We start from the raw sequence: 24,822 nt of genomic DNA, 5'->3' as shown, positions 1-24,822 counted from the left end.
GTAAAGCACATGATCAGAAGCTAAACAGATTCAAACTGCATCATATTTGTTCCTGTCATGGTTTAGCAAACACACTACAAAGAAAGGCAATAGCAGGTTGCCATTGACTATAAGAAGAATTTAATAACAACTTAAGATGCAAAAACGCAAAACAAAACGCAGATGTCAAAGAAGCATATAATAATGTTGATATGAAAATAAATGTCTAGACATCTGACGTGTAGCGGTTATTCGTATGATACAAATAATTATATCATAGATACCCAAATCACATCATAGACATCTGAGTTACATCATAGACATCTGAGTTACATCATAGATATCTGAACTGTACCAGTTACTCGTATGACACAAGTCAATTACGCCATAGACATTTGAATTATATCATAGAAATTTAAAACCAACAAGAAACTCACATGCAGAGTCTGAACGAGATGCTCGTTGAGACTGGCTATTACATCAGCGCTAGAGACAGCCATGCCTTCTGGCAGCGTCAGTGTTTGGAAAAGCATGCCCATCCCTCCAGCAACTCTCACTACATTAAGATCCTCCTCCAGTTTATCAACCTGCAGAAATAGCCGAGAACTTCAGGGAGTGAGGAAAAACATTGGTGAGGAAAGACGAGGCTAAACATGGCTCCTTATGTGGAAAACTTTGCATTACGTTACGATTGTAACAACAATAGTCTTCAACTCTGGTTCAAGTTTAAAAAACATGAATCAAAAACTCTGGTTCATGCTTGTTGTTCATGATTCATGCTTTTTTGATATTTTTCATGCTCTTGAAAGAAAAGAAAACTCCAGCTGCGAGAATGATTTCTAAGTGTCCATACAGTGATAATGTAGCGACACATTCTCATATGATGCTGCAATGCCATCAAGGAACCATCTGTGTCACTCTAATTCTGTCGTGATTCAGTGTTTCTGTTTGAAAGCGGAACACCTGCGCGATGTGACATCTTTGTGCAATGGAAACTGCCTAAGCGACTAACGGCGTCACAATTGTATGTGTGCATAGATCTTCACACCACCGGCGATGCACAACCATCGCTCTACTATAGCGCCCTATAGAAACATGATCTGCTTGTCGGTGCGGCGTAGCGCTATGGCCATGGAGCCTTGTCGTGCGACTTTAGTAGGCTTCATACAAAACACTTCTGATTAGTGAGAAGTTAATTAATTAGCCTATCATGTTTAAATGAAAGGACACAAATATCTGCATGCGTTGAGCCAATAGAAAATATTTTTATAGCTCATCCTGAGCGCAGTTTCATTTTGCAAACACTTTATTTTTTTTCACAATTTCTATTTTAGCAATGACCAGTCGTGTCAGACGCATAACAGCTATGGAGTTTCACTGATTTTATATCTATGAACTACATGTATGTGGTGATTTTATTAAACAATAGTACTACTGAGAGTGATTATTTTATTTTTTGCCGTAATAATAATGCCGTAAGCTGTAATAATATTGATAAATCGTCTGACTCTGATATGCCCCCGGTCATAGCAAAAAGGACTGAAAAAGTGTCTGAGCTCATTCAGCAACACATTTGTGGCATTTCTATGGCATTAACTAATGTCAAATTTTATGCTTAAGTTATTATAAAAAAATCTTTTTTATACACTGGTTGGCTCACAAGTTATAACGATTTATACACTCTCTTTAAATATTAGGTTTGATTGAATATATAATTATGTTCCGGTAAAAAAATTAATCTGGTAGCAATAGAGTTAAGCTAAGCAATAAAAAAAAAAGCAACTCCAATTAGTTAGTAAAATAGGAAATTCCAGTATGTGTAAGTTTTGAGCCAGAGACCAGTGAGCCACCTAATACCAGCAGACACAAGCCTGTCTTGTAGCTCCACCATACAGATTAACTCGTGTCTAACTACCGCAGGTATTGTGGAGAACAGCGGAGACCAACCTTGCTGGTAGCACGTTCTAGTTCTAGCTTAGCCCTGGTTCCTTCCACACGTGCTTCCCTCAGCTCTCTGCGAAGCTCATCATTTCTACCTGTCAAGTTGTCAACTTGAGCCTTCAGGTGCAAAGCAGCGTCATAGCTTCCTGTTATCTGCTTCGCTTCTATTGCCTAGCAACAAAACACATATATATTATGGATTACTAAAATGACTGCAATTTGTGGCACATTATCTCATTAACTGGGCTCGTTGTCCATTTTGCGACACATTATCTCATTGGCTGGGCCTATTGTTCACTTTGTGATACATTATCTCATTGGCTAGGCTTGTTGTTCACTTTGTGATTCATTATCTCTTTGGCTGGGCTTATTGTTCACTTTGTGATGCATTATCTCATTGGCTGGGCTTGTTGTTCACTTTGTGATGCATTATCTCATTGGCTGGGCTTGTTGTTCACTTTGTGATACATTATCTCATTGGTGGGGCTCGTTCACAAAATGTCGCAAACAACATTTGCCTGCCAGAGCACATATATGGTTGTAATATAATTTTTACAATGGGGCAACTCAACTCACAAGCCTCTGTTTTGCTCTTGTTTAGGAAATTGAACAATCAACTACCTGATTTGAATTGAATAAAACCTTTGGTTTTGTAATTAAGTAAAAACATAAATGCTAATAAACCAAGAAAAGTTAATATCAAAGATTTGTGGTATTCGTACATTCTTATCGCATAAGAATCAGAAGAGACTAACTTAAGATTGGTTTAAACTATATCGCTGTATGTTGGAGTTGTCTTCCCAATGTCGGCAATGTCCATCGCGATAAGTTGAAGGCATCATCAAGGCAGCCTGATACGTCAGAAAGAACTGCAGTCATCAAACTTTCCCGATAGTTCGCCGAGTATCAGCCTGTGCAATGTGCACCACTTCGGTGATGGTGATTGGTTGTCACAGATTACTTGATCTCCATGATCTCTCATGACAGTTGCTGGGGGACTAGTGTTCCATCATTTCCGCAACCACATCGAATAACGAAAACATTAACACGAACTATTCGTTGGTGTAAACGCGGTTAGGTTTGTGATAGTGTAAACATTGTTATTAGAGACGATCACCAAATTAGTGGATGATTTACCGTCGTACGGCTATATAGTGCTTACCAACCTTTGCGTTCATGTACAATAAATATAATGACAAGTGGAATATGATATAAAATAGAAAACACGTATACATACAGCTAACATTCTCTCGAGAGTAGGGCTCTGTACATTCACCGACTGCGCACCATCTAAAAGTACATGATACGCCTCTGGAGTAATAGTGGTAATGACGAGTTGAAATTGAACTTGAATTTAAAACAATTGAATGCAGTACAATTTATACAACAATGAACTATTTTAATGTTGTTCATTGGATGATAGCCGTTGCCCTGGCATTTGTTTAACTTTTCTACACATGAGCAGCTGTGGTGATGAATACATGACGTGGAAGGCAACAGAACAGACCAGCAGTACGTACTGCTCCTGCGCCATTACTTCCACCAATTAAAAATCATGAGACCACCCACTAAACAATGAACTTTTTATATATTATAGAATAATAGAAGTTTGAGCAACTTTCAACAAAAACTTAGAGGTAAAACAACAATGAAATCATAAGATTTTAAAAAGACCAAGAATTTTAATGTGAACCGCTCGAGCCTATGGCATGTGTACTGATTACACAGGTGTTTCCTTCCTTGTAAAATATCTGCTGACTTTACTGTTTAGTAAAGCCAATCTGAAGGAAATCAAAAGGCTTCTCAGGTTTCTTCAGAGCTGACCTTTAACCTCAGCTGAAATTAAAGGTCAGCTCTGAAGAGACCTTGGGAAAGATTCCTAAAGTGCCACAACCATACTGGAGAACTTGGTACATCTGCTGCAGAATAAATGATAATATGCTGTCAAAATATAAAATATATACCTGCTCCTTTTTCTCGTATGGACTTCAAGACTTCAGCTAAACTCTGCTCTAGCTGTTTGTTCTCCTCGTCTACCTTCTTAATTCTCATGTTGAGCTCAGCATTTGTCTGTCGAATCCTGTCCATGTCTTTCTGATATTTTTCTGTTTCCTGCGCCAACTGCAGAGCCTGAAGTGAGCACAATGTGAAAATAAGTTACAACCACTTTCAGCTCAAAATACTACTGTCACCTCTTCCTTCACGACTCATTGCTAAATGCTGCCAACACTGTCACCTCTTCCTTCATAACTCATTGCTAAATGCTGCCAACACTGTCACCTCTTCCTTCAAAACTCATTGCTAAATGAGGCCAACACTGTCACCTCTTCCTTCACGACTCATTGCTAAATGCTGCCAACACTGTCACCTCTTCCTTCAAAACTCATTGCCACATGCTGCCAACACTGTCACCTCTTCCTTCACGACTCATTGCTAAATGCTGCCAACACTGTCACCTCTTCCTTCACGACTCATTGCTAAATGCTGCCAACACTGTCACCTCTTCCTTCAAAACTCATTGCCACATGCTGCCAACACTGTCACCTCTTCCTTCACGACTCATTGCTAAATGCTGCCAACACTGTCACCTCTTCCTTCATAACTCATTGCCACATGCTGCCAACACTGTAACCTTTTCCTTCAAAACTCATTGCTAAATGCTGCCAACACTGTCACCTCTTCCTTCACGACTCATTGCTAAATGCTGCCAACACTGTCACCTCTTCCTTCACGACTCATTGCTAAATGCTGCCAACACTGTCACCTCTTCCTTCACGACTCATTGCTAAATGCTGCCAACACTGTCACCTCTTCCTTCACGACTCATTGCTAAATGCTGCCAACACTGTCACCTTTTCCTTCACGACTCATTGCTAAATGCTGCCAACACTGTCACCTCTTCCTTCACGACTCATTGCTAAATGCTGCCAACACTGTCACCTCTTCCTTCATAACTCATTGCCACATGCTGCCAACACTGTCACCTCTTCCTTCAAAACTCATTGCCACATGCTGCCAACACTGTCACCTCTTCCTTCATAACTCATTGCCACATGCTGCCAACACTGTCACCAGCTACATGCTCTCCTGCTACACAATTAAGACAACATATGAACTACACCTTTGAAAATCACAGTTTCAGAAATGATCTGGACTGATCAGCTCTAGCAGTATCTGTAGTGTAGGATGTGATTTCCTTGTAAAACTGTCTTCAATAAAGCCAGGCTAAGGTTACTTATAGGTAATGGCTTACAACCCTCTCTTACGATTGTAGGAATTGTCCATTACTCATACAAGCAATCCTAGAAACAAGCTTTTACATATTTACTATAATAAGAGATGTGTCCAACTGTCTGAAGCCATCTTTGGAGGTTGGAAAAAAGGATTGTAGCTTACAGGATTCAAACCTGCAACATTCTGCACCACCAGCACCACCTGCACCACCAGCATTACCTGCACCACCAGCATCACCACCCCAACCCCCACCTGCACCACCAGCACCAATCATTCACTTTCCATGATGTAGAATTATTGTGCACATACTTATGCTCTGTACTTTATTGACACACTTTACTCTCTCTCACTGCGCTCAAGACAGCCAGGGTACTAGTCATACATAATCGGAGCAATGCAAAGTTCAAGTGTCTCTAATTCCTTCAACTCACTGACTAACTAACATGAATGGGCATCTGTGAGGAGTTGTGCTTGCATAGATTTCCATCAGTATTTGCATTCACCATAGAGTTGCCACAGAACCTTAATAATGCCAAATGACAATTCACCTAAAGAACTCACTTTAAATAGTTAATAACACGGGTCAGCGGGTCAACTGGGAATTCTTACTCAATTTACCCGAACTTTAAGTTCATCTGTTTCCGCATCTTTTTTCAACTGGCTCACGTCATATGGAGACCTCTTTTTCTTAAGGGTCTCTGTGTACTCATCAATAGCATGCACATCATCTGTGCTAAGTCCCAAAGCTACAGCCCTGTTATTCAAATGAATAAACCTTTATTCCCACCAGTAAAGGATTGTCATTAAATATAACATGTTGCGAGCACTAATTGTATGAATGGATAACTCCTAACAGCTTTTAAAACAAACTTTAGCAAGAATAAATGTAGAGCATGCGGTTGGGATCGTGTAGTAAATGTAGAGCATGCAGTTGGGATCACAGTAGAAAAAATCAGTAACAAATTACTAGTGATAGGTTTTTGTCAACAGAAAATGAAAGTATGATGGCGGCGAAGAAGAAATGCCCATGTCTTGGAGCTGAAGTTTAACATAATTGAGCCAACATTTTTGCAAAGGTGGACAACTCTAGGATGGACGATTATTAATAAAGCTCTTTTATGACTAATTTTCTAGAGTCAATCGTAGGGTACTTGGTTCCACTCTCTAATATTCTCTGAATCTATATATATATATAAATCTTAGTGTTTTTTTTTAAACCTTGTGTCACGTTATAGCAATTGAAATTTAGTAATAAAAAATCTGCAGGGCACAAGATTTGATCTCGAGACCTCCGGATCTTTATTTATTAAGCTAAACGGAATACAATGGATTCATCGGGCAAATAGTCCTAATATTGGTTAAGATACTCACGCTTAGAGCGCTTGCTAGGGGTTGATAACTAGCTGTTACGACTGTTACGTGTAATGATTATGACATGTGAGCTGGCCCAAAACACGGGTATTGTTTCAGCAATGATATACAGCCCCCCAAGGATAGCGGACGGCTATCATATGGGCGGGGTTTAATGATGGAGCTCTATTAGGATTGTGCTAGCCTGGGTTTCGGAGCAAACACAACTCTCGCAGGGCGGTCGCGTTGCCTTGTTAGGTTTTAGGAAACACGAATCGCTGTTATCGTTTCATTAGCCTATTCAGCCAGTAGACCCCGCGGGTCACAATAGCAAACATTGAATTTCTGCAATGTAGGGGTAATACCTAACCAAAATAATGTATCTATTCAAAATAAAACATTTCAAATTACCTACTTTTAGTAATTTTAAAATTAGTAAAGGTCGTAGTATATGCCTAAAGTTGAATATAATTACCCGAACAACGGCATTTTTTTTCTAGTTTTTGATTAATATTTTGCCACCCCTAATATAAAATGACAAAGTCTTTCATCGGTATCACATTGTTTTACCTTGCCAATAAGATGGGACAGCAGGCAAAGCTGTGCAGTGTAGTTTTCATACTCAAAATCTAAATGCAAAACCGAATTTGAGCTATTTTACGATTGTGACTATTAATATCACGAATGCTTGAGAATGGCAACTGACTGATCATAACGGTGACAATATTGGGATACTATATTTATTTGACAACAAAATGAATTCAACAGATAAGTAAAATAACCACTATAGTTCATAATATTCGTAAATTTACAAGATGCTTTATTCAGCATATTTGTTTGTTCGGGTGCCGTGTTCGGGTTAATCCCAACAGAGCTTCATCATTAAACCCCGCCCATATGAGCGCCGTCGGCTATCCTTGGGGACTGTATATCATTGGTTTCAGTAAGGATTTTAATAAAAATGTAGATTTTCAGGAAAATTACTCAAATTCATTAGGTAACTATCCATTACCTATATTAATAGCCGGGCATTCACCTAGTATATATATATATATGTATATATAAGCTATATATAAGATATATACATGTAAGTTATATCTGTAAGTCAATTACATGCCACACTATGAACTCATCATTTTCCTATATTACAAACTGAATGATAATAACTACCACGCAGATTGACAGACAGATTGACAGACAGATTGACAGGCAGATTGATAGACAGATTGACAGACAGATTGACAGACAGATTGACAGACAGATTGACAGACAGATTGACAGGCAGATTGATAGACAGATTGACAGACAGATTGACAGGCAGATTGATAGACAGATTGACAGGCAGATTGACAGACAGATTGACAGACAGATTGACAGGCAGATTGACAGAGAGCAAGAGGTATAAAAGTTAGTTGATTCATGGACAAAGTTATACAAACAAAGTTTCCTGGAACCACAATTTTTCTTTCGTCTATTCAAGTTTTGGTAGTCCTGTACAGTGAGTACGGTTGTCCTAGCTATAACTTCAACCAGCATTGATCTTATAAGGTATATACTAAGTTTCTATACAGTGATAGCGTAGTGACCCAAACCCCCATACGTGCTGCTGTTTGGAAATGGAACACTCAGACTATGCGTCTTATTTGTGTCATGGAAACGACTTTAGTGGTGTCACACTTATGCATGGAGGTCTTGCTCTCCTGATACTTCATATGCAGACATATGCCTTAACATAAAGCATTGTACAAACACTGCTCTGCTATACCGCTCTATGGAAACATGATCAGCTTGTCGGCTCAGTGTAGCCCTTTGTCACCCAGGTGTCACTAGACTTTTGCTGTATGGAAACTTAGCAATTGATACTTTCACCGGTTATAACCTCATCTTGGAACCACAAACCAATAAGATGTAAGACATTCCAGCCTTTAGCCTTGACCCACCTCTGTCCAGTGCTCTGAGCGAGCTTTCTGATCTGCTTCTTCAGATCAAGTCTCTCTTCCTCCAGTTTCTCCACCTCCTTCTGAAGGACCTGGTTCACAGCTCGCTCTTCCTCTTTCTTTACTATTTTACCTAAAGGGAATTTCATTGGACTATAACCTACCATATGAGATAATGAGGAGCATATGAACATCAAATGAGATTACATGGAGCACATAATTATTACATCAAGGGATATAGAAAAATTAGCTCATGAAAAAGGCTATCTTTTGTACTTATATGAATGTACTTGGAGTTGCCTTTCTAGGATTATTTAAAAAGGAAAAATACATAGTGCACTTCCGTTTCACATCATTTCCCATCGCGCAGTTTCGTTTCATTTTCATTTTATTTCACATTCGTTAACAAATTAATCGCAAACAAACTCTGCATGACTGGCTAGGAATTGATTACGGTTTCCAAGGTAAGTGTTAGAAGCATTTTCCAACAAGCTTTATGAAAAAATTAAAATGTATAATCAATAAGGAATATGTAGCTAAAAGTAAACAAATAGTGAAGAACAAAATGAAAATACAAACCAATAGATTGGTCGATTGCAATATAACAACTAGCTACTTATAGAGGCCACAAATCAACAAACATCATAGACAGTGAATATTTTTGCATTTCACTCCATTGCAAACATTGCAAGTTCACAGAAGTTCAGAGCAATCTACAACAATATGTACCTGGATAACAATCAGCAGAAACAAGTAGACACCTATTTATGTTACGCAGGCAATAACGAGATAACAGAGATAACAATAACGCAGGTGATAACAGGGTTACGCAAGCAAGATACACGAGACTGTGCTTACTAACAGGCATGCATTTAATTAAACTCTCCTTTTGTCCAAAGTCAACTATGCGCGGACTATCATGATAACCTCAGCTGCCGACTTCATACAACAAACCATAGACCTATTAACTATACTTGATAGTTATAGTAATAGTATAGTTAACAGGTCTATGCAACAAACAGTCAAGAAACGTTTAGCTATGCAATCAGAGCTTACGGCTTCTGAAGTCTGTGAGGTCAATGGGTTCCTTAGGGTCAAGGCCTAGCCTGTCTCTCAACTCATCATTCTCATCAGCCAAGTCATCAATCTGTTTGCCAAGACCATTGACATTTTGGGTCAGCTCTACCACTTGCCTACATTCAACACAGAAGGCTTGCCAAGACCGTTGACATTCTGGGTCAGCTCTACCACTTGCCTATATTCAACACAGAATGTTACGACTCCTTACAACAGCTCTACCACTTGCCTATATTCAACATAAGATGTTACCACTCCTCACAACAGCTCTACCACTTGCCTATATTCAACACAGAATGTTACAACTCCTTACAACAGCTCTACCACTCGACTATATTCAACCAATGATATACAGCCCCCACAAGGATAGGCGACGGGCATCATATGAGCGGGGCTTAATGATCGAGATCTGTTGCGATGAACCCGAACACGGCACCCAAACAAACAAATATGCTGAATAAAGCCCCTTGTAAATTTACAAATATTATGAACAATAGTGGTTATTTTACTGATCTGTTGGTTTCATTTTGTTGTCAAATAAATATAGTTGCCCAATATTGTCACCGTTATGATCAGTCATTTGCCATTCACAAGCAATCACGATATTAATAGTCGCAATCGTAAAATAGCTCAAATTCGGTGTTATATTTAGATTTTGAGTATAAAAACTACACTCCACAGCTTTGACTGCTGTCCAATCTTATTGGGCAAGTAAAACAATGTGACAACGATGAAAGACTTTGTCATTTTATATTAGGGTAGGCAAAATATTAATCAAAAACTAGGAAAAAAAGTCTGTTGTTCGGGTGATTTTGGGTAAATGCTATTTAACTTTAAGCATATACTACGAAACCTACCAATTTCAAAATTAGTAAATGTTGATAATTTGAAATGTTTTATTTTCTATGGATCCATTTTTTTTAGTTAGGTGTTACCCTTACATTGTAGAAATTCAAGGTTTGCTATTGTGAATTGCGGGGCCTACTGACTGAATGAGCTAATGACACAATAACAGCGAGTCATGTTTTTCGAAACCTAACAAGGCAACGAGACCGCCCCCGGGAATTGTGTTCACTCCAAAACCCAGGCTAGCACAATCCTAACAGAGCGCGATCATTAAACCCCGCCCATATGATAGCCGTCGCCTATCCTTGGGGGACTGTATATCATTGATTGAACACAGGATGTTACATCATAACTCCTTACAACAGCTCTACAATTCCGTAAATGCTACACAAATGTGCACATCATAAAAATAATATAATATTACTACCAGAGTTATGTTGGGACCCTCCCATTTACATTTGGGAAGCAAAAATAAAATTCAAAGACCTGGTGGAGTAACATGAGCCATTTTTTTTTAAAAACTCAACTAGCTTTGACTCAAATGTGGATTCATGGATCCAAATGTGGAACCTTACCTAAGGAAATAATAAAACCAAAATAATAGAAAAAGGAAACAGATAATAGCAACTACAAATGTAGTAAACTATTAATTCCTTAACGAGCTAATCTGTTAAATCAGATATAAAAGAAGTTAATTTATAATAAATACTCTGTCTACATGGCTGACAGTTGATTTCTATTAATCCATCTACATGAATGTAAAACACTTTGAAAAATAACCAACCTGTCTCGAATCTGTATCTGCAACTTGCCTTCTTTTATTTCTGCCACAGCCTCAGGTAGCCCTATAATTTTATTCTCATAGCCGTTGAGTCTCTCCATCACCTCATTCATTTGCCTTTCCTTCTCCTTCGCATCTTGCTCCGCCTAGACAAATAAATACATCTAAACCACAAAATCATAAGTGCTGAACGACCCTTTAGGTTTGAAAATCAAAAGGAAACCCACACAAGTTGTGAAGAGAATACAGTAAGGATATCAATATTACTGATTAAATGTTGATAAGGAAACAAATTTTATGACAAAAAGAAGCAGACGGTACGTAATGTAAAAACTTTATTTTTTATATTTGAACTTAGAATCCTGCAAGCTAAAGAACAATCAAAACAAAAAGTTACACAAATCTAGAAGAAATTTATATATAAGACTATGAGGGAACGTTAACAACGTAGATGTACTATAATAACAGCTTTCAATAACTGTGTATTTGTACTTTTAAACACTCTTTGTATGATGACAACTCCTTCTTTACTGTACATTTTACAGTGTGGAAGGAGCCGCTATATTTGCCACCTATCTGGTCTAAAATGGATGAAATGGACATGAACTGATAAGACGTACTTCATGCACTGCTACTTTTAGAGTGAACCTCAAAGGAATAAAAGAACTATGAATATTGTAGCCATGAACGAGGAGAACAAGAGGGCTACTATAATAAATATAGCGGTACCAAATAACTAAAACATGACCAGCAGAGAAAAGAAAAAGTGGAGAAATATCTCCCACTTGAGGAGGAGGTTGAAAAGTGCTGCCATGTACAGCCAACTACAGTTCCAACCATGGTTTGTCCAAACACCGGCAACAATCAACACAAGTGAGTTGCAGAAAAGTGTGCTATTCGGAACAGCTAAATTCTTGAGGCAGGTGCTCAAAACTCTCAGGCCGCTGGTGGGAGACAACCGCTGTCAGAGACAGCAATAGACTAGACCAGGCTACAAGGCGAACAACTTCCATCCGAACATGTCATACACTGTTTTGAAGATAGCAGTGTCATCAAGTAGATCCACACCTGAGGAGGAAGTCTATGTTGAGCAGTCATATATGACTTATATATAGCATTACCTTATACCAGGTAACAAGTAACAATAATCAGTCACCAGCATGAAATGAGATATCGTTCAGTTGTCTGTCTATCAGCCGACAGCTTTTATTAACCAAGTTTACTTTGAGGAGATATTTTAATGTTCATTGACTGAGTTAAACATCAACATATGTAATTCGAATGTTCCTAGATTTTTTTAACATGTCAAAAAGTAGCAATAATTCTCACAGTAATACACTCTAATTCATATACTCATAAAGTAATAGTAGAATAGTGATAAGATAATTCACAGTTCCGGAACTTAATGACATAAACATTAAATGAGATGTAATAGTATTAACACAAATGCATTATCAAAAGCTGTGCAAAAACTACATGTACTGTATACGGCATTTGTTTAGAAGGTCCATACAAGCGACAGAAAACAACGTTTAAAATGCAAAAAGTTACCAAAATAATGGTTTGGCTTATACAAGCGCGCAAACAAAATTCACTATGCTAGTTTAATTTCCACAACTCTAACCATGCTAACCCTGCAGCTGGCAGCAAGTTACTTTTTGTCCTCTCTTACTACCGTGGGTAACAAGTTGAACGTGTCTCGAGTCAGATGTGTTATCACTATTACTACAGCTTACGACAATATTATTAGTTCTAAAAATAAATAGTCACCATCAGTAGTACTATAGCTTAATAGATACAGATCAGCAGTCTATTGATCTACAATTGGTGAAACCTCCGTAGTTGTAATGCGTCTGACACGACTGATCATCCGCGAAAAAGAAATTGCGACGGAAAATGAAGTTTTTGCAAAGAGGAACTCAGCTCAAGTTGGGCAGTAAACATATTGTTATTGGCTTTATGAAGGAAGATGGCTTTTTCCTTTCATTTATGTACAGACACAATAAAATAATTAATCAACTACTCACTAATTAGAAACATTTTGAGTGGCTTTTGGCCATACGCAGATGCTATGCTGAGCCACTCCACACGGCTCGTGGTACGCAATGTGGTAATCCTCTTCTGCTACTTATAAGCAAATGTTTCTATAAAATTCGGCGTTTTAGTTCGGTTTTTAGAGTTAGCTTATATATATGCGAGGATATACAGTACATATATATGCGAGGATATACAGTACATATATGCGAAGATATACAGTACATATATATGCGAGGATATACAGTACATATACATGCGAGGATATACAGTACATATAAATGCGAGGATACACAGTACATATATACGCGAGGATATACAGTACATAAATATGCGAGGATATACAGTACATATATATGCGAGGATATACAGTACATATATATGCGAGGATATACAGTACATATATATGCGAGGATACACAGTACATATATATGTGAGGATATACAGTACATATATATGCGAGGATATACAGTACATAAATATGCGAGGATATACAGTACATATATATGCGAGGATATACAGTACATATATATGCGAGGATATACAGTACATATATATGCGAGGATACACAGTACATATATATTCGAGGATATACAGTACATGTAAAAAAGTAAAAGTGAGTAACGAGATATTTTATTGCCCTTCACCTTTACATTAAAACAGATAAACAGTGGCAATGAAAATAGACAGAATGAGAAATAAACAGGTTGTCAATTGAGTGTGCAGAGGGCAGAGCGCAGAGTGTCCAGAGGGCAGAGTGCGCAGAGGGCAGAAATGAATGCACAAATAAAAGAATTCACTCACCTGCTGCAACCTTTTATCAGAAATTCTCAACCGGTCTTCATTATCTTTGACAATAGCATTGAGTTCCTTGATCTTTCTTATGTGCACATCAGATGCACCTGGCCCAGAAAACTCTTCAACACATACAACATTCAAATTGATATTCAAACATCTATGAGATGATTACAGGTAACACCTAGAAAATCTCAGGCTAATATAATAATCATTTAGAGACACATAGTCAGAGATTAGTTTTATTAGCAAACTGATAACTTAATACTTCTATTGCTGAACTGAAAAACAAACTGTATTGTTAAAGCTGGCTTTTTTCTAGAATCTACTAATGGAATCTTCTTCTACCTTTTTTGAGCTGAGCTCTAAGATTCTCCATTACAACATTGTCAGCTTCCATTTCCTGGGTTGCATCATTCAGCTTCTTGGTGAGCACTTGTATCTGTGTATCTCTCTCCTCAATGCCCTAGTACAAAACACATGACTTATGTCTCTCTCCTCAATACCCTGGTACAAAATACATGACTTATGTCTCTCTCCTCAATACCCTGGTATAACATACATGACTTATGTCTCTCCTCAATACCCTAGTATAACATACATGACTTATGTCTCTCTCCTCAATACCCTGGTATAACATACATTACTTATATCTCTCTCCTCAATACCCTGGTACAAAATACATGACTTATGTCTCTCTCCTCAATACCCTGGTATAACATACATGACTTATGTCTCTCCTCAATACCCTAGTATAACATACATGACTTATGTCTCTCTCCTCAATACCCTGGTATAACATACATGACTTATGTCTCTCTCCTCAATACCCCGGTATAACATACATGACTTATGTCTCTCTCCTCAATATCCTGGTATAACATACATGACTTATGTCTCTCTCCTCAATACCCTGGTATAACATACATGACTTATGTATCTCTCCTCAATACCCTGGTATAACATACATGACTTATGTCTCTCTCCTCAATACCCTGGTATAACATACATGACTTATGTCTCTCTCCTCAATACCCTAGTATAACATACATGACTTATGTCTCTCTCCTCAATACCCCGGTATAACATACATGACTTATGTCTCTCTCCTCAATACCCTGGTATAACATACATGACTTATGTCTCTCTCCTCAATACCCTGGTATAACATGCATGACTTATGTCTCTCTCCTCAATACCCCGGTATAACATACATGACTTATGTATCTCTCCTCAATACCCTGGTATAACATACATGACTTATGTCTCTCCTCAATGCCTTGGTATAACATACATGACTTCTGGACTTCTGGCTCAATATTAATGGTTAATATTAATGATGTTTGAAGTTTCCCAAAATTTAAGTTTTTTACAAAACCAAAACTCCATTACAAAAGTCTGTCAACTCTGACATTTAAACTCTGACATTTAAACTCTGACATGATAAAACATCGGGAATGTTTATCAAAAACTAACAATGTTTTCACAGAAGATTGTAATGGATGCCTAGTAAGCATTTCAACATTAAACTTGTTTTTATTAGTCTAGGAGCAGATAACTCTGGTCCTTATTAAAAAAAGGAGCAGATAACTCTGGCCAAAGTGTACTTGATTTATACTAGATGTTTAAAGATGAGTTTACACAAAATTTTTTAAATTTTATTGCAAAAATCTGATTGCCAGGATGTTTCTAGATTAAAAATCAATCAATTTTGATCGCGATTAAAACGCTCAGAAGGAAATTCTGTGCAAAATGACGTCAATAGTTGTTATTCTAGTCGATATCGGCTAATATCAGAGCAGCATTACGCGTCTCTGATATCTTGGTCTCTTTGCAATTGTAGACGTCATAATCGCACTTTCGCTTGATCTGAGTGTTTTCAATGCAATTAAGTTCTATCAATTTTAATCTTGAAACATCCCGGGAATCTGATCTTCTCAAACATCAAAACACAATAGAAATTATAGAAAAACACCGTAAGTTCATCCTTGAAGACCTATATAAGCTGTATATAAGCTGTATATATACCTATATAGACCTGTATATAAGCTGCAACTAAACATACTATTTCTACCCTACAACTACATACATTCTATTGCTCCTACTCAATACCAACCTAAGCAAACACAATCAACAACTGATTGCAAACACAATGTTGTCTACCTGTTCAAGAGCAGACAACTTCGTTCTCTCACTATCCATAGACATCGCAATTATCTGCTCTTTTTGTTGCAACACCTGTTCCCTGTACTCTAGAAGCTCGGCATCCTTCTTAGCTAGCACTTTCTACATGAACAGAAAATAAAATGATTAAAACTGTAGAAGTCTGACTACTTACTTGCTCAGCTGACAGTTTGATTAAAGGCCATCTCTCAACTATTTCAGATACATGAAATAAGTTACATGTATGTACACACTCACAGGAAAAAGCATGGTAGGTAAGCTATCTAAAGATATTTCACCACAAAACTGCCCATGTTTCATATGGCTGGTAACAACTCTCTGCAAGCTATGCTTATAATAATAGTTTCATACATAGAAAGCATGCATAAAAGTAAACACTGATAGAGTTGTGCTCCCCAACCCATGTTAATAGCTTATCGTTGTTATTGTTACCGCTATAATCAGCAAGGATAGATAACTCTTTGAAGGTAAATTCTTGCATAAACCATTGCTTTAAACACCAGGGACCATTCACATAGCTACGTGGTGACTCGGTTACATTTTAAAACTTAGCAAAAAGCATCAGCCATGAAAAAGAATTACTGAATGCTGACTACAGGAAGAAAATAAATAAAGCAACAGAATTACTTAATGCTGTCTACAGGAAAAGAACAACTAAGGCAATAGAATTACTTAATGCTCACTACAGGAAGAGAACAACCAAGACAATAGAATTACTTAATGCTATCTACAGGAAGAGAACGACTAGGGCAAAGTGTTAACTCCATGTCGCTACAGGAAGAAAATAACTAAGAGAAAATCACTGAATGCTGACTTCAGAAAGAGAATGGCATATCAAGGAAATGTTCATAAGCATAATAGACAGTCGTAGCAGAGTGTAACAAACTAACCTTCCATTCTTCGACCTTGTTGTTTACAGCCACCATAATTTCATCTTCAGCATCACCTTTAGATTTCACCTGGTCCGTCATGTCTTTAACCTGATAAAATGATTACCTATGGACTGTCATCTAGCAAAGATTCTGACTAGCTATATAACTGAACAGGACCAACTCCACAACTTATTCTCTATAATAAATATCAGCTTTGTTAGAGTTTGTGCTACAACTAAACTGAGCAAACCTAAAATTCTCTTTGGATATATTGGTCTAGTGAGGCTGTTGTTGTTCTTGCTCTCAGCAAGATATTAATGTCTAGTTTTCTTGCAATATTCGTGAGGCGTTTGCATGTTTCCTGCAGCAGAACTAACTGATTATCACACACGGGAGCTGAAAGTAGAATGCTAAGCGTAGGGCTGTGCCTCAAATGCAGGTAACTTTCTTTAAAATTCAAATCCAACACAAAATTGGATTTACACAAGGCCTTCAAATTATCCACATAATATTTGTCTGTTCTTGAGCAACGTGGTGACATCATTGTAGTACTGTGTAAAGTAAATCTAATACAATTTATGTATATACGTATGTGTTGGAGTTATCTTCTTGTTATGATCACAAGACCGAAATGATTGACCTCCAGTCGGAAAGTTTTGTTTATCGTCTACGCTTAAATAAAGCAATAAAAATAATCCATCGTTGATTAAACTTCAATCTGGAATTGTCTATTGTTAAGTACGACTAGATATTACAATCATGATGTGATGCAATGCTATTGGCAGTCGACTGAAGATACGCAAAATATTACATCTTTAGGTTTGGTGATTACAGCTATTTACATATTACAAAGTCCGCCTTCCTAGTATTTGCATCCTCTTATATAGTATATCAGCAGACACCTTGTCCTAATAAATTAAGGACTGACACCAACTTAGTATAAGATGCTATACATGTGTATATGATAATATATAATATATACCGTAAAACCTCTGCTTGAACGCCAAGGCGCTCTATTTTTCAACCTTTCTCCTATAGTGGTGGTCAAATAGGAGTGGCAATCAATTAGAGCTTTAATGGTATGTATACATAATATATAATATAAAAAGTGCTTAGCTGTTAGTTGATCACTACAAATGTTTTTCACGCAGATATACGTAGGTCGACTCTCATCAGATAATAATTTTAGATCTTTCAGAGTAGAAGCAGTGTGAATAAATCACTGGGTTTAATATAATATTTATTGTTTTTAATTATTTAAAGTTACTTAAAGTTTCCTACATTATTAATTTCTATTAGTTCCTATTATTTAGTTTTAATTATTATTAGTTCCTATATTTATTTTGAGATATACTTTTATACATAATAAATGATAATTTGAATTAATCGTGAATTAAGTTTTTTTTATTTAGCGGTGCAAACCATGTTAGCTTACCTAAGAGTAATAAAGAATGCAACAATTTCGTGATAATACTAAGATCATGGAAACAGTGCCTAACGCCTCGGATAACCAGCCTGACATCCAGCAGTCTGACAGCCAGCATGCCCACTTTCATGTTGCTAAATGATACAAAATGTACTCAATACTGTTATGTAATACTTTGAGAGTGTAATAGAATTGTTCAATTTACTGTAGAGGTATATAAGAAAACATCTGATATCATTTACAGGGTTCTCACTTGAAATTTTAAAAAATTTTATCAAAAAAGATATTTTTCTACCATTTGAGATTCTGTTCGTTGTTTAAAGAGATCTGACTGCCAGAAAGTTTTAAAATTTAAACTCAGTAATACTTGATTGCGGTTAAAATGTTCAAAAGGAAAATATGTGCCTAGACTTCTCCAAAACTAAGATCAGTAGTTAGTCATACATATTGTCTATAAGTGATAAATATACAGTCTCATTGGCATCAAGTACTTACGTGATTACACAGCATTTAGAAGAAAAAGATAGGACAACTTCTAACCAACTATCTTTAATTTATTTAAAACATTTATAGAAATGTATCTGAAGTTAGATTTGAAGAATTATTCCAACAATTACAGCAAATACAAAATATAATACATATCAATAGAGACTCGAAACACTGCAACTTAAATGTGATAGCTGATGTCATAACAAGAGGGACGACAGGAAAAACGACTACTGACATCATTTTTGAAAAGGCCTTTCTCTTCTGAGCGTTTAAACCGCGATCAAGTTCTGCCAATTTTAACCTTGAAACATCCTGGCAGTCAGATCACATAAAACAACAACAAAACCTTAAATGATAGATAAATATCTAAACTTTGTGATAAAACTTTTTTAAATTTGATGAGAGTAACTCTTTAAAAACCTGTAACACAGGCTTTGTTTCACCCTCTAGTGCACAGTTCTATACCTACATTAAAAACCTGTAACACAGGCTTTGTTTCACCCTCTAGTGCACAGTTCTATACCTACTTTAAAAACCTGTAACACAGGCTTTGTTTCACCCTCTAGTGCACAGTTCTATACCTACTTTAAAAACCTGTAACACAGGCTTTGTTTCACCATCTAGTGCACAGTTCTATACCTACTTTAAAAACCTGTAACACAGGCTTTGTTTCACCCTCTAGTGCACAGTTCTATACCTACTTTAAAAACCTGTAACACAGGCTTTGTTTCACCCTCTAGTGCACAGTTCTATACCTACTTTAAAAACCTGTAACACAGGCTTTGTTTCACCCTCTAGTGCACAGTTCTATACCTACTTTAAAAACCTGTAACACAGGCTTTGTTTCACCCTCTAGTGCACAGTTCTATACCTACTTTAAAAACCTGTAATACAGGCTTTGTTTCACCCTCTAGTGCACAGTTCTATACCTACTTTAAAAACCTGTAACACAGGCTTTGTTTCACCATCTAGTGCACAGTTCTATACCTACTTTAAAAACCTGTAACACAGGCTTTGTTTCACCCTCTAGTGCACAGTTCTATACCTACTTTAAAAATCTGTAACACAGGCTTTGTTTCACCCTCTAGTGCACAGTTCTATACCTACTTTAAAAACCTGTAACACAGGCTTTGTTTCACCCTCTAGTGCACAGTTCTATACCTACTTTAAAAACCTGCAACACAGGCTTTGTTTCACCCTCTAGTGCACAGTTCTATACCTACTTTAAAAACCTGCAACACAGGCTTTGTTTCACCCTCTAGTGCACAGTTCTATACCTACTTTAAAAACCTGTAACACAGGCTTTGTTTCATCATCTAGTGCACAGTTCTATACCTACTTTAAAAACCTGTAACACAGGCTTTGTTTCACCCTCTAGTGCACAGTTCTATACCTACTTTAAAAACCTGTAACACAGGCTTTGTTTCACCCTCTAGTGCACAGTTCTATACCTACTTTAAAAACCTGTAACACAGGCTTTGTTTCACCCTCTAGTGTACAGCTCTATACCTACTTTAAATATATAATTCATTTAAGATATAAATAATTTATATTAATAGTGTAGAATATTATATACAAAAATTATTTAAAAAAACAAACTTTAAACAAAACAATCTTTTCTCACCTGCATTTTAAGCAACTCATTCTCCCGTTGAAGACTGTCCAGAACGGCATCATTTCCTTTGATGACATCACTCTGCTTGATAAAGTCCTCTGTGATGCGGTTCATATCAAGAATGGCAGCATTGTACTTCTGCTCCATATCTCGCTGCTTGTCTTCTAGGTCTCGATTGCGGGTGATCAGGTTCTAGAGGCAGCAACTCTCAAGTTAATTTTACACTCATAAGTAAAAAGTACATAGTTTAAAGACTGTCTTCATTGTAGGCTCAGTTTTATATTTTGTGTCTGAAGCTGTGAGGAGATTGAGTACCCAACACAATCCATAACTTAATATGATTTTGACAACTCCTTTTTAATAACTTACTTCACTGTTGACTGCATAGGGTAGCGCTTTTTTTCCCATTCTCATCAGGATGGGTAGCACCTCCCCTCCCCATGCCCACCAGGATGAGTAGCACCTCCCCTCTCCATGCCCACCAAAATGGGTAGCACCTCCCCTCCCCACCAGGATAGGTAGCACCTCCCCTCCCCATTCACACCAAGATGAGTAGCACCTCCCCTCCCCACCAGGATAAGTAACAGCTCCCCTCTCCATTCACACCAGGCGGAGTAGCACCTCCCCTCCCCACCAGAAGGGTAGCACCTCCCCTCCTCACCAGGATAGGTAGCACCTTCCCTCCCCATTCACACCAGGTGGAGTAGCACCTCCCCTCCCCATGCACATAAGCCAATCCAAGTCTCCCAAGATAATACTACACTCAACACTGCCTCAGCATCAGTCATATAATAGATAAAAGGAAAAATGAGATACAAAAGTGATCAAAAAGGTAAACTTAAAGGAAAACAACTTCAGTGTTTGAACATGTGAGCTAGGAACTGAGCGATGATAATATGAGGAAGAGAATGAAATGAGAAATGGAAGGAGACCTCAGAGCTGAGAAAAGAGAGTGGCGAACACAAGTTAGGATCTAGTAGTAGAATGAAGCATCATCTTTTTCATACTCTATTTCCAAACAGATCTGAGCAGAAGTTAAGTGAACTAATCAAGTAGTACTTGAGCCTCACGACTAAACACCAGCAGTGATTGTACTATGGTGAGTCTATCGGGTGAGTCAGACTCACCAGATATTCATCATTGAGCTCGAGAAGCTCCTTGGTCTTAGCCTGCAGTTTCTCTCGCAGCTGGAGATCGTCGTGGCTCCGACTGTCACCAGCATCCGTTACAGTTTTTAGTCTTTGAATGTACATATTTATATCATTCCTCTGCATTTCAACCTGTAATCACGCGCATGAAACAATACATACAATTTTACATTAGTAAAAGAACAAGGCATACTAATTTATTGAGTTATGTGAATTATTATATAGGCTATGTTTTAGATAATAACATACGTAGAGAATACTAACTCACCTCCATTTAGATATAAACTCACATTGAGAGTAAAGATTGGCCTCCATTTAGTCATGAATCAGTGATTTTTTTTAAACTTCCCTAAATGATGTCATATCATAGTTGAAAGATGCCAGACGCTATCAATTCTTCTCGATGAACCACCAAAAGAGTTGCTCAAATGTTTGTTTAACTTAACCAGCTTGGGCTCCAACCCGCTGCAACTCACTCAATAACAACTGCCATAGTGAAAGTTTAAAAGCTACTTTTACAATACTATTATAATTGAAAAAATATCTATGTACAACAATATGTTTGTTTCAGTAATTTATCTTACATCTCGTTGAAGATGCTCATTTCTGGCACACTCCTCTTCCAGCCTTTTTATCTTTTGTTGAAACTGTAACCAAACAATGTTTATTCTGAAGAAGCGGTTGGAAATCATCCAAAAATACATTGTCTTGTAACGCTTGTGATTCCAACAGCCCGGCCAAACAGTCTCCATAACAAATTATGCGAATGCTAAATAACAAACCATGAAAGTTATTATCAGCATCATGAGACCGTTTTACAAAAGGTGATAGACCGAGGCAGCATAACCCTAAGCATAGCCTCTGTACTACTAATTTGTCTATTTATTGTTAAGAGATGTCTTTAACATTGTACTTGCTAAAAATTCTAGTTAGGTCCATAGCATAGGCATCCCTAGCATAGGTCCATAACATAGGCATCCCTAGCATAGGCATCCCTAGCATAGGAATCCCTAGCATGGGTCCATAACATAGGCATCCCTAGCATAGGCATCCCTAGCATGGGTTCATAACATAGGCATCCATAGCATAGGCATCCCTAGCATGGGTTCATAGCATGGGTCCATAGTATAGGCATCCCTAGCATGGATCCATAGCATAGGCATCCCTACCAAAGGCATCCCTAGCATAGGTCCATAGCATAGGCATCCCTAGCATGGGTCCATAGCATAGGCATCCCTACCATAGGCATCCCTAGCATGAGTCCATAGCATAGACATCCCTAGCATGGGTTCATAACATAGGCATCCATAGCATAGGCATCCCTAGCATGGGTTCATAGCATGGGTCCATAGTATAGGCATCCCTAGCATGGATCCATAGCATAGGCATCCCTACCATAGGCATCCCTAGCATGGGTCCATAACATAGGCATCCCTAGCATGGGTTCATAGCATGGGTCCATAGTATAGGCATCCCTAGCATGGGTCCATAGCATAGGCATCCCTACCATAGGCATCCCTAGCATAGGTCCATAGCATAGGCATCCCTAGCATGGGTCCATAGCATAGGCATCCCTACCATAGGCATCCCTAGCATGAGTCCATAGCATAGACATCCCTAGCATGGGTTTACAGCATAGGCATCCCTAGCATAGGTCCATAGCATGGGTCCATAGCATAGGTCCATAACATAGGCATCCCTAGCATGGGTCCATAACATAGGCATTTCTAGCAGGTAGTGAATTGATATAAAAAGTTAATTGAATGGGATGGTGCGAAGTCAAACCTGATCATTGTTGGTTCTCTCTCTCTCTAACATTCGTTCTTTCTCAGTCAGCTCTGACTTCATCATATCCCGTTCTCTTTCCGTATCATCTAGTTCTTGACGAATAATTCTCATATGATCTATGTTCCCTCCTGGAGCGTCACCGGTCAATTTCTAAAATATACATGAGAAACTAACACAAAGTAATTTATGGCCCGACAATACAAAAAACTTTTGTTTATACTTTAGCTTACGTTGTAAATAAGCAAATATTTTATATCATACCTTTAACTTGACGAGTTCCTGGTCAAGGACATGGATTTCATTCTTCTGCTGCCGTTCTGAAATTCACATGGTTAAATGCAAAAATTGTTTTGATTTATTTATCAACCTTCCTATGAAGAGTTTATTTGTTGGCCATTCAATGATAAACTATATCCTTTGATTGATAATGCTGATACGACATGAAGACTGAAATATCAGATTAAGGTATCCTTCTATGTAGATATTTTGAATTTTTGTTAATTCTGAGACTAGGCTACATCTAGAATTTACTTCTAGATTAATGAACATCAAATTTCAGCCTGCATGTCATATCTGTTGTATGAATAAAGTTACTAACATAGCTCTACCTCTCATAATGGGTTGTATATCACCACCTTCACAAACTCTCAACTGCACTCTCGATACATAAATTAATCTTTTCTATGAATCTTTCTCATGAACCATGCACCATGCTCACCAAACACCAGCTTTGGATAGCTGCCCTCCATCACTTCACGACACAATTAGTTCTTCTTCGCCAACGCCATTTCTTGCTCTCCTCTAATAGTGATGGTTCGTGGGAGAGATTCATAGAATAAGTGGCAATAAGTTCATTCCAGCAACTTACCTTAACAAAAGGTAAGTTACTTAACCAGCAACTTACCTTTTGTTTCAAGCTCTTTCACTGTTTTTACCAAATCTTCATTTTCCTCTTTGTACAAATCTGCTTCCATAGCTTTACGTGACATTAAAGTTTGCACTAAAATAAATGCTTTTCGAATTTTTTCTTCCTCTGTAACTTCAGACACGTCCATCTAGAAAAACGTATCACAAATTTGTGAAACAATGATAAAAATTGGTTAGCATTTATATATGCATTAACATAACTAATGTAAATATCTCAACTTTATATAGCTAATGATGAATTGATCTGGTAGGTGCAGAGGCATTATCATGCACGTATTACTTGTCACTTACCGCAGATAGTTTGTCACACCAGTCCGCGACTAGCTTTTCATCTTCAGACTCTTGAATTTCCTCAGCATTAGCAGCCATGATGGCCTCCCAATCAATGTTGGGAGCCAT

The 24,822-nt window shown here is 37.7% G+C and overlaps 1 protein-coding gene across 1 annotated transcript in view; it reads right to left on the bottom strand.

The window, feature by feature from the left end:
- LOC137403609 (centrosomal protein of 290 kDa-like) overlaps window positions 1-24,822 on the bottom strand; it is a 73,672-nt gene extending 48,850 nt beyond the window's left edge. The window contains exons 1-19 of the mRNA XM_068089579.1: window positions 24,715-24,822; window positions 24,401-24,551; window positions 23,758-23,813; window positions 23,494-23,646; window positions 22,293-22,355; window positions 21,688-21,840; window positions 20,570-20,752; window positions 17,049-17,138; window positions 16,138-16,260; window positions 14,323-14,440; window positions 13,984-14,096; window positions 11,149-11,291; window positions 9,498-9,634; window positions 8,445-8,574; window positions 5,773-5,908; window positions 3,885-4,050; window positions 3,158-3,231; window positions 1,927-2,091; window positions 417-566 (exon numbers count right to left, since the gene is read on the bottom strand). Coding sequence (XP_067945680.1) covers window positions 417-566; window positions 1,927-2,091; window positions 3,158-3,231; window positions 3,885-4,050; window positions 5,773-5,908; window positions 8,445-8,574; window positions 9,498-9,634; window positions 11,149-11,291; window positions 13,984-14,096; window positions 14,323-14,440; window positions 16,138-16,260; window positions 17,049-17,138; window positions 20,570-20,752; window positions 21,688-21,840; window positions 22,293-22,355; window positions 23,494-23,646; window positions 23,758-23,813; window positions 24,401-24,551; window positions 24,715-24,822 — 2,412 coding nt within the window. The remainder of the gene's footprint in view (window positions 1-416; window positions 567-1,926; window positions 2,092-3,157; window positions 3,232-3,884; window positions 4,051-5,772; window positions 5,909-8,444; window positions 8,575-9,497; window positions 9,635-11,148; window positions 11,292-13,983; window positions 14,097-14,322; window positions 14,441-16,137; window positions 16,261-17,048; window positions 17,139-20,569; window positions 20,753-21,687; window positions 21,841-22,292; window positions 22,356-23,493; window positions 23,647-23,757; window positions 23,814-24,400; window positions 24,552-24,714) is intronic.

The sequence above is a fragment of the Watersipora subatra genome, chromosome 9 (assembly GCF_963576615.1).
Source record: "Watersipora subatra chromosome 9, tzWatSuba1.1, whole genome shotgun sequence".
In the NCBI taxonomy this organism is placed as follows: Eukaryota; Metazoa; Bryozoa; class Gymnolaemata; order Cheilostomatida; family Watersiporidae; genus Watersipora; species Watersipora subatra.
This window is presented reverse-complemented; position numbering and strand designations above follow the sequence as displayed.